Source organism: Branchiostoma belcheri, unplaced genomic scaffold, assembly GCF_001625305.1.
Source record: "Branchiostoma belcheri isolate BF01 breed outbred unplaced genomic scaffold, Haploidv18h27 scaffold415, whole genome shotgun sequence".
Classification (NCBI taxonomy): Eukaryota; Metazoa; Chordata; class Leptocardii; order Amphioxiformes; family Branchiostomatidae; genus Branchiostoma; species Branchiostoma belcheri.
In genome coordinates, this window is record NW_017804038.1 from 22,217 (window position 1) to 33,019 (window position 10,803).

Consider the following 10,803-nt stretch of genomic DNA (forward strand, 5'->3'; position numbering starts at 1 on the left):
GGGACCCCAAACTCATACGACTTCTTTCCAAGCACGAGAGCTACCTTCCATCAAAATTTCATGACCCTAGCATGTCCAGATCGCGAGATAATGTAAAACACTGTAATTATAGAATTTCCTCGATTAATTATGCAAATAAAGTCCTCATTTGCATAATTTGCATTTAATTATGTACATCTCTCTCTCAGCTACCTACACACCAAAAATAATGAAAGTATGTTGTTCCTGTCTGGACTTATTGGCTTTTAAACATTTCGCCAGAAAGTGCCCTGCAGTTCCAGAGCAAGCCGCTAGGGGGCCCAAACTCATAAGACTTCTTCCCAAGCACGAGAGCTACCTTCCATCAAAATTTCATGACCCTAGCATGTCCAGATCGCGAGATATCAAAACCGGAAGTTGCGCTGCAGTACCAAGGGAAGCCACTAGGGGGACCAAAATCTCATCATTTCCAGTTTTCGTCACACCCTACCAACACACCAAGTATGAAATCAATCCATCCAGGCGTTCTTGAGTTATCTTGTTGACCAACAGAAGGACGGACAGACAGATAAACACAACTGAAAATATAACCTCCATGACACATTTCATGGAGGTAACAAAGTACACCTGCGACTATAAACTGGGCTTGCTTTTGAAAGAAGTAAAAAAAAACTGCATAAAAAAGTACCCATAAGCCCACGCGCTCCAAAACTATTAGGCGGAAGTTGTCACGTTAAAAGGAACATTTCCTGGTCTCGGTCGGACGTAAACCACGGTTGCTTCTCGTGGTTCGAAGAAGAAGGTGGACTTGAGACTGAGGGAAAGTTGTGTGTTCTTGCGTTTGATGTGAAAACCAAAGGTTGGAGCTACGGTACTCAATATACTAGTACCCAGCATTCCAACCTTTATATCTTCAACGCCGAAGAGAACAACCTAACGAAGGGTGATAGAGAAGATGGGTGGGTCTGGGATGGGGACGTCCTTCGCGCGAAATGTGAGCACAGCTACCGCAACGTTAGAAAGAAGACCACGGGCTTCGCCATCGTGGACACCATTTGGTATGGGTTACGTCACAGGCAGACGCCCCTTCCCTTTGCCTTATTCGGCCACAGCTTCCTCCAAACCAAGAAGAGCCGTGCCGGGTGGTACTGCCGGGACCTTGCATCACTGACGAAAGACGACGAGGCTCAGCGTGTAAAATCAGACGGTGAGTCTATTGAAGGCCTATTGAGACTTGGGCCCTATACGAGACATAAAGAGCCCAAAAGCAGAGTGTATCGGCGAGAACAGTTTCGTTTGCTGCTGATGCCTAGGGAAGGATGGGACAAGAGGACCCATACTGCTCCCCAAGATGGCAATTGATGCCCTCGAATCGAATCGAAATTAATTCAGCTGATGGCTACCACTGCTTCGGCTACGTATTTCACATTTGATTAAATGTATATGGCAGGCTTCCATACAAGTGTATGTAAAACTGAACTACAATTTGAGGATGCAAGTAAATGGAATAAACCGTTTATGCCGCAAGTAAATTTTATGGATGACGTCCTCTTGAGACCCTACATCTAACTTAAGAGCAAAAAAACAAGATGCCAGGATTTGAAAGAGACGTCACTGACAGGTGTCACTGAGTGACCCCGGCTCGGCAAACGAGAGCCGGGGTCACTCAGTGTGCCTACTGGAGCTACGCCGTTCTGAATGACTCGAGTTGGCTCCGAATTCCCGTTTAGTCTGTGAGACAGGCAGAGGCCAAACACTTAATAACGTTAAATAACATCATTTCAAGACTGAAGGACTGCCAGAAAATCTGGTTGATCAGAGAATGTGATCACCTTTCACCCCAAGATCTGCTCGGAGGCTAGTAAGATAAACATAACTACTACTATTTTGTGCCAAAAAAAGTAAGCTCTACAGCACCTGAGATCACGGTACTGTGGCAAGGCTATTCTTGTGTTTCATGCGCTTACAAACAGATGTGAACATTTTGGATTTATGCTAAGAATGGTAAAGGGCAAATAATTACTGCTGGTATATTGTGATTAACATTGTCAATAGGGTCTGTTCTAAGATGCTGTTCTCAGTTCCCAACATGTAACTGATCATAAAAGACATGAATTGTATTTTATCTTATCCTAGATTTTTTCATTAATGCAAGTACCTTATTAAGTATATATGGTCACATAACCAGAACCTAAGTTGGACCGCTTGATGTCCTTTAAACTGAACAGTAGCCACCATTATGATAACCACCACTATTCTTGTTTGTAAATCATAGCTTATTTCCGGATGTTTAGCTAGAGATCTAACCGGATTTTTTTCTTTGCTAATAATCATTTGTTTAAAGTTCAGAATATAAACAGAAAAATAAATCAATAGACGGAATGCTGATGTCGTCAGTGTGTATATATTGTCTGGAATCAAGGCGTAAATGAAATAATGGTACTAGTACCTTCAAAGCAATAATGGGGGTATATTGAAGAGGGTATAGGGTTCTTGCTGTCAGTTTGTGAGCTCTGAATTGTGCCAAGGTGAACGATCTACTGCAAATTTGTGCCAATTCAAAGTCTTAACTTTTAGTTTTAGGGCTTGCAATAGCCTGACTAAATAGCGCCCCTAGCGGCCGGCCCGCCTGACAGGGAGGGCCGGGGGTTTCATAGCCTGGTGTCCAGCCTTGTTAGCTTCAGTCCGCTCCCCAAGATCTTCGGGAGAGGACTAAAGCTAACAAGGCTGGACATCAGGCTAGGGGTTTCATCCATTAACCCCAGTTTATATAGGGAGAGATTGATCACGAGCTAGAATAAACACAGGCAGGGGTGCATAGCCTGGGAGCCATCCCATGTTGTACCCGTGTACGTGTGCAAGGAGCCCCGTTACAAAACGGGTGGCACCCAGGCTAATTAAGGGCTGCAATTATGGAAAAAATACTTACTAAAAGATTTAATCTAACGTGAGTGTATGAACCTGCAGCAATTCAAGTTTGGTCAAGTGTATCATCATGTATGAGTGTCTCCTTGTTGACTTGTGCAAACCAGCTCTACATTTGAATGCGCCAAGTACGATGGTTTATTTGTACTCCTTATAATGATTAACGTTATCATAACAATCTCCATTGCGGCACACAAGAGTCAACGTACTACCGGCTCTTTCTTTTTGAAAGCAATTTGTTACCTTGGGAGGGCATATAAACTGAAGAATAGCAAAAACAAAGTACACCTGCTACTATAAACTGGGCTTGCTTTTGAAATGAGAAAAAAAATGGTGGCATATAAGAGTAACCATCAGCCCGCGCGCTCCGAAACTGTTATGCAGAAGTTGTAACGATAAAAGGAACATTTCCTGGTCTCCATTCAGTTCTTGTATATTGTCCGAGCTATATGTGTCTTGATAGCATTCCATGCACTGAGACGTCTATGAAGTGAAGAACCGTCGAATAACAAACACTACTGTTCTCTGTGGAAAGTAGGGCTGAGCATTGCAATTTGCAGGTTGGTGGACTAGCTTCATAAGCCATGTTAATCGTAAATATACTTCGATATGCATGCGTACTGACTTGCGTTGTATACTAGTAGTTTTGATACAGTACTCAACTACGTACATCTGCTAAGAATAAAGTTGATTTGCGGTGATATGTGGATCGTGTGTTTCGCTTGAACTCGAAGTCCGTCCTGAATGCATGTGGGGAGGGGGGCACACTTACGCAAAACATATTCGCGGGGAAATAGATTCGCGGTACAAACGTCCCCGCGAAATCCGCGAATCTAAATATACCGCGGAAATTTGTAGACTTACAGTAATTGTGTCTATAGTCATGTTAAAACTGATATATAACATTTTAGATGTATATGCAAATGGTTTTAGTGTGTATACAAATAATGGCCACCAAGAGAGCTTGAGATGGGAAAACGGCCTTATACGGCTGAAAAAAGTTCCACCAGGTTGGTAGAACATAGGATATTGGAATTTTGCTTTTCATAGCTAGTAACGTTTCTCATCTTGCGGTTCGTCTATCAGACACCTTCGCCAGAGCTTATGACTGGAGTACTACAACTCGCCTCTGTGAAGCCAGATGTTTAGAGATCTACCTGGATTTTTTTCTATGCTAATGATTAATTGTTCAAAGATCAAAGAACAGAAAAAAATAGATCAACAAGAGTTCCACGATCTCAAACCTTCGCCAAATGATGTTAACCCTTGCGGGTGACGAATTATACAATTTTAATCATTGATTTTGTAAATAAGAGCCTCATTTGCATGGATTAGTTGATCATATTCTCCATCCAATGACAGCCTTATCATAAGAAAAAGGCTATTATAGCACTTCCTCATAAATTATGCAAATCAGGTCAAAATTTGAATAAATTACATTTATTGATGTTCACCTTCACTTAACTTCCAAATGTGGCAAGTATGAAATTCGGGGTGCAGCAGTTACAACTATGGAATTATAAGAATTTGCCATTAATTATGCAAATTAGGTCCTCATTTACATAATCTATATCCTCAGATGTTTTTCTCGTTCTCAAGTAGATGTCACAAGTGTTTCATAGTTCTATTATCGAACAAAGCAGATTTATAGAATTTCCTCATTAATTATGCAAATTAGCTCCTGATTTGCATAATTGCCATCTGATTATGTCCAGCATCACTTCAACTACCTACATACCGAAAATCACGACAATACGTCAACCGGTTCTTGAGTTATCGTCCTTCAATTTTTTTTTCAACAAATGCTCCTGCAGTTCTAGAACAAGGCGCTAGGGGACCCAAACTCATGTCACGTCTTCCCTACCCCAAGAGCTATCTACCAACCAAAATTCATGACCCTAGCATGTCCAGAACATGAGATATCAAAACCGGAAGTTCAGCTGCAGTACCTAGGAAAGCCGCAAGGGGGCCAAAATCTAATCATTTCTAGGTCTCATGAAGACCTACCCACCTACCAAGTTTCATTCCAATCCATCCACTGCTTCTCGAGTTATCTTGCTAAACCACACACACACAAACACACCCACACACACACACACACACAGACAAACGCTACTGAAAACATAACCTTCTTGGCGAAGGTAATAACGAAATGCTGATGCTGTCAATACCGCATGTAGTAGTCTGACTAAGTAAAGCTCCTAGCGGCCGGCCCGCCTGACAATTCGGGGAGGGGGTGTCAATTAATTGAAGCCAGCGAGCGACTGAGTAAACACAGGCTAGGGCTGCACCGACATCCGTTTTTTTTCGGGGTAGCGAGCTCGAGTGCGAGAAGCCCCGTTACAAAAAAAGGGCTGATCCCCAGGCTGACTGCAAAAGTGGGGAAATACTTACTAGAAGATGTGATTAAACTTGTGCATAAATTCATAGACTGTATGAACCTGCAGGAATCCATCTAGTTTGGTTTAGTGTATCATATCGTCTCGTATTTATGAATGTTGGCTTGTTCAAACCGGCTCTATATTCAAATGCGCCAAGTCGTCTATTTGTAGACCTTATAATGATTAACGTTATAACAATCTCCATTGAGGCATACAAGGGTCTACGTGCTACCGGTTCTTTCTCTTTGGAATCATACTTTCCCTTGGGAGGACATACAAACTGAAAAATAGCAAAAACAAAGTACACATGCTATCATAAACTGGGCTTGCTTTTGAAAGAAGTAAAAAAAAAGGCATAAAAGAGTACCCATAAGCCCGTGCGCTCCGAAACTGTTATGCAGAAGTTGTCACGTTAAAAGGAACATTTCCTGGTCTCGGTCGGTTCTTGTTCGAGCTATATGTATCTTGATAGCATTCCATGCATTTAGACGTGTATGAAGTGAAGAATTGTCAAACCCCCAAAACACTGCTGTTCTGCTGGAAAGCAGGGCTGAACATTGGAATCATTTGCAGGTTGGTGGGCTAGCTAGCTTCATGAGGTTTGATGGTGGACTTTGATATATTGTACATGCATACGTACTGACTTGCGTCGCAAGATTGTCTCCCTGTAGCCATGTTAAAACTTCCCTGTTTTTCTGTCCAGCAGATATCATAGAATACCAGGTGAACCGCCGCCATGTGCATGTCCTCGAGTGACGACGACGACTATACCTTTTACGACTATACCTATGATATAGAACGGGTTAGTGTATTGACTTTGGCTGATTCTGCACCTGATAACCCGTACCACGACAGTACAAGGGTGTTAACCCCTACAATGGCCCGCAGAAGGAGAGACATGTACAGAGAATCAGATGACGGCCCCCTTGTCGACGTCTATGGATACGACTATGATGAATTGGACCAGATTAGTACTATGACCTTGACTGATTCTGCACCTGATAACCCGTGCCACGACAGTCCAAGGCCGCCAGTACTCCCACCATACCGCAGAAGGTGCTATATGGAATCTGATGACAGTACGCCGCCGCCGCCGCCAGTACGTATACCACCCCTACGTATGCCACGTTCCCGTCGCGATCTCTTCAACAACTATGCCCATGCACGCGAGCTCCTTGCTGAACTTGCCAGTCAGCGTGAGACCAGAGAATTCCTTGATGTGGTGGTACAAGTCGAGGGTAAGGAATTCCCCTGTCACCGGGCCGTGTTGGCATCCACGCGGTACTTCAAGACCATGCTGTCGTCCAACCTCTCCGAGAGTGATTCAGAGGTCATACAATTGTGCGGGATAGACTCCACCAGCTTCTCCAAGATCCTGGACTTCCTGTATACCGGGGAAATCCGCATCGGTAAAGATGACGTCCAGGACATTTTGCAGACGGCACACATGCTTCAGTTGGAGAAGATAGTGGAGTACTGCCGTGAGTTCATCCAAGACAACCTCTGTCAGTCCAACTGTCTGGGCGTCATGAGTCTGGCCGACCTTTATGGTTTTTCTGCCTTAAAAAAGAAAGCAAGGGACATGACAGTGTTAAACTTCTCAGACGTCACACAGGAAGAGGAGTTCCTGAACCTTTCAGCGGAAGAGCTCGCAGATCTACTCGGAGACGAGCATCTGAAAGTCACCAATGAAGACGACGTTGTCAATTCTGTAATCCGATGGCTCGACGAAAACCCCGGAAACCAACAAAAAGCAACCCTGAGGATTTTACAAGAGATCCGTCTGTCGTGCGTGAGGGTCAGCGTGCTACAGAAGCTGGAGTTACACCCTGTGATACAAGGGTCCGCGGAATGCCTGGCAAAAATCACAGCAGCTAAGGAAAAACATCTTCTCGGTACAGACGTACAGGGAGAAGATGAGAGTAGTCGCAGGCATGGAACACAAGACAACTTAGCAACCATTGTGGGTGGCTGGAAAGCAGTCAAGAAACAAGTCAATCCTCACGACGAGCAGTTTATCCTTTCACAGGCGACGCCCCTACAATGCATAATTTGCTTTGATCCAGACAGTGAACAATTCTACCACATCACTACCCTCCCAACGCCTGTCTCCGGCTACATGAGCGTTGCAAGTGCAGGGAGACATCTGTACGTGACAGGTGGGCGGGTCTATCCTCTACTCGGCCAGGGCCCCCATTCTGCCCCATCCAAGCAAGCCTTTCGGTACGATTTCCCTTCGGACACTTGGCTGAGGCTGCCCGACATGCCTCGCGGCAGGGCAAGGCATCAGTCAGTAGTCGTTGACGGGAAACTCTTCGTGGTCGGTGGTGACGCTGAGGCGACGTCTTCGATGACCATGGATTGCTATGATCCTGTAGAGGGAGCTTGGATAAAGATACTTGTTCGACCGCCATTGCGCACTGCATCAACCCTGAAAGTAACGGCCTTCAGGGACAAGGTTTTGTTCATCGAAGTGCAGAAAGGCACCGATGATCGTCCGATTGACGTACGGTTCAGCTCTTCGTTGTTGCTCGATGCTCGCAGGGGATATAGGATCCATGGCCAGCGAAGTAGGAATCAAGAAAAACTGTGTGTCCATTCGTTAGATGTGAAAACCAATGTTTGGCGACGCGCCGATACCTACGTTCCCAGGCGATCTGTGGAGCGCGTTGACATTATCGCGACTACTGTCCAGGGCAAACTGTATATCCGTACCAGTTGTACAAAGTATGACGGCCTATACATCTTCGATGCCGAAGAAGAGACCCTAAGTAAGGGCAATGAACGAGATTGGAAAGAGGACGCGTACGTCTTTCGCAGTTTCCGCTGCATGAATGGTCAGGGCATCGTGGGCACCATTTTCAATTACAACTACGCATATGGACACATGTTACCAAGGCGGACGCCCCTCCCCTTTGCCATACTCGGCCACAGCTTCCTCCAAACCACGAAGAGCAGTGTCGGGTGGTACTGCCGGGACCTTGAAGCACTGGAGAAAGAGGAGGTAATCAATTAGTCTATTGACTCGATCGAAACTCTGACTCAACTTGACTCACAGCCCAAATGTATGTGAGAGATGCAGGGGAAAGGTGTTAACAAAGTGCAAAAAGTGCCTGGAGATACCATGTTACTCCCAAGGTAAAAGAAAAGCCTAAAATAACACTATACGTTCAAATGCCATGATGATGAAATACGAAGCCATTAGAACTCCATAGTTGAATGGCCAAATTGACCACGACAACGCTTTACTTTTTGAAAGATTAATTGTAATGATCTGGTCTGCTCACAATTTCTAGGAAAAGGATCATTGCATATGCAAATAGAACTGTTCTCATAATTCTCTCAAATAGTCTTTTCAAGTCCAGGTATATGAACATCCATTTCCAAGCAGATGTTAGTGAAGAAAATGATGTGTTTCAGCCACTACCATTGAATGAACGACTGTTAGGGAACTTGATAATCTTAGATGACCCAAAGATCTGATTGGAGATTAGACACACATCAGCAGTTTTGTGCCAATGAGCTTGACGGCACCAGATCTATGATGGCAAGGCTATTCTGCAGATATACTTACAAGCATGTTATATGTTATATACTAATTGTATGCACTGTAATTAAGGTTAGGTAAATACATGTAGATCCAGCATGTTGCCAATCAAAAGGCACCCTGAAAGACATTGGTCCTAATTTCTTTATCCTACATTTTTCATTGATGTAAAGCACCTATTACAACTGTGTAATGAAGTATCATAGTATGTTCACACAATAGTATCAAACCCAAGTGGGGGCTTAATGTCCTCTGACCAGTAACCACCAACTTGTTTTAGACATCGAACATGTAAATCATGGCTTGTTTCTAGATGTTCAGAGATCCACCAGGATTTTTCTATGGTTATAACCAATTGTTCAAAGATCAAGGAACAGAAAAATATATCATACAAAATCCCACTGCTGTCAGTGTGTATGTCTGGAACCTAGACGCGAATGATATAGGCAAGAATTGGGGTGTAGAATGAAGTGAGTATAGCGTTCTCAGCTAAAATCTAGGTACCAGTATGTGTATGACAGTCTGTATGTAACACTAGGGCTATGATTGCATCAATGCGGACACCGATATGGAATAGTGTTTTCTGCTATTGTATCCTGATTGAATATTCTCTATACTACCTGAGCTGTTGTATTCAGTAGATTTAAATGGAAACATAAGATAAAGTCATTTCTGTATCGGTATAGCCGGTATAGCCGTCCTTCGGTGTAACACACCAAAGTATTTTAATGACTATTATAACCTTTTAAAACATTTGTCATGCAAATTTCCTTTGTTGCAAACGGTATTTCTCTTCACAAGTACATAGTTGAAGTTATAAATACTAGGTTTGAGTTGCTAATAACAGTAATAACCACACACATCCACTACCCACAAACAGCCTACCCACAGCCGTAAAGACAAGGTAGCACTTCAAGGTAGTCCCGCACGTATGGGGCCCAGTTCACCTTTTCCGTATACCCACATGCCTGGGCTGGCTACCCGGCCTTTTCCGCGAACCCCTAGCTCAACTTTCGACCCTGTGATATCTAGCCTTAGCCTGGGTACCATCCGGAAAATGTTTTTCGAGCGTTGCGAAGCGAAAATCCGGATGGTACCCAGGCTAGGCTAGCCTGGAGTCCAGCCTTGTTAAGGTCCACTCCTCAAGATCCGCTGCCCCGCACCTGTTGGCTGGGTAGCGGATCTTGGGAAGCGGACCAAAGCTAAGATGAATCTAAGATGGCTGGACTCCAGGCTATGTGGTGTTCCCATGAAAAGGTCGGGTCACCTTTCGATCCACGGGCTGTACAATCAGACCCAGATGTCAGATTTAAACATCCAATCGCAGCAAATTGAAGGGCTGTGCTGTATTGTTTGTGTCTGCCAACCTTTCCAAATATCTTGCCCGGGGAAAACAGGGTGCTCGGACAAGAATAGAGTCACCTCCGTAGACAGACAACCTGGGTGACTGAAGCGCGACATTTTCCTTCGCTAGGAATTCATACCCTGTGGAACGCATCTACTCCAATACGTTGTGACAAGGTATGTTAGATGTCTCTTCTTATAGAACTGCTCTAGCTATATAGCCTGCGTACCATCCTGGTTCATTATTTAATAGTCCTCTCAGCTCAGGCCCACAGTAATTGTTCGGTAGCGACTGTTACAGCGAATGTTGCTCCAAGCAGAGGTTTGGACTTTTGCTTATGTTTGGCGTTTTTTAGTTGTGTTTTTTTTTTGCAAGCCCAAAAAAGATATGTGTACCAGTACAAAAAGAAAGTCCGATATTGAAAGAAGCCTAAAAAATGCCAAAATAAGCCGAAACATCTGCTCGCTCGAACGTAAACTAACCAGTTTGGTACCCAGTCTCTAGAACTGGCCACCCACACAGATGTGATTTCATGTCTTAAGGGACAACCTTAAAACGTGCTCTATGATGTCTATCTACCTGATAGATTCCCGAACTTCTTCTACTAGTGCTCGGTTTTGCTTTAT

General features: G+C 44.1%; 1 protein-coding gene and 1 pseudogene across 1 annotated transcript; both read left to right on the forward strand.

The window, feature by feature from the left end:
• LOC109477950 overlaps nucleotides 1-6,041 on the forward strand; it is a 10,908-nt pseudogene extending 4,867 nt beyond the window's left edge.
• A 364-nt stretch (nucleotides 6,042-6,405) lies between these two features.
• On the forward strand, nucleotides 6,406-8,301 carry LOC109477951 (kelch-like protein 12). The gene is made up of 2 exons (XM_019779408.1): nucleotides 6,406-6,867; nucleotides 7,405-8,301. The coding sequence occupies exons 1-2, from the start codon at nucleotides 6,406-6,408 to the stop codon at nucleotides 8,299-8,301; spliced, it is 1,359 nt and encodes a 452-aa protein (XP_019634967.1).
• Nucleotides 8,302-10,803: the final 2,502 nt, after the last annotated feature.

What these genes read in the sequence shown, in the direction of transcription:
- LOC109477951 (XM_019779408.1), top strand. Translation starts at nt 6,406, where the DNA reads ATGCCACGTTCCCGTCGCGATCTCTTCAACAACTATGCCCATGCACGC. An exon ending in TAAAAAAGAAAGCAAGGGAC is followed by an intron (nt 6,868 to 7,404) that starts ATGACAGTGTTA and finishes GTCTCCGGCTAC; the next exon opens with ATGAGCGTTGCAAGTGCAGG.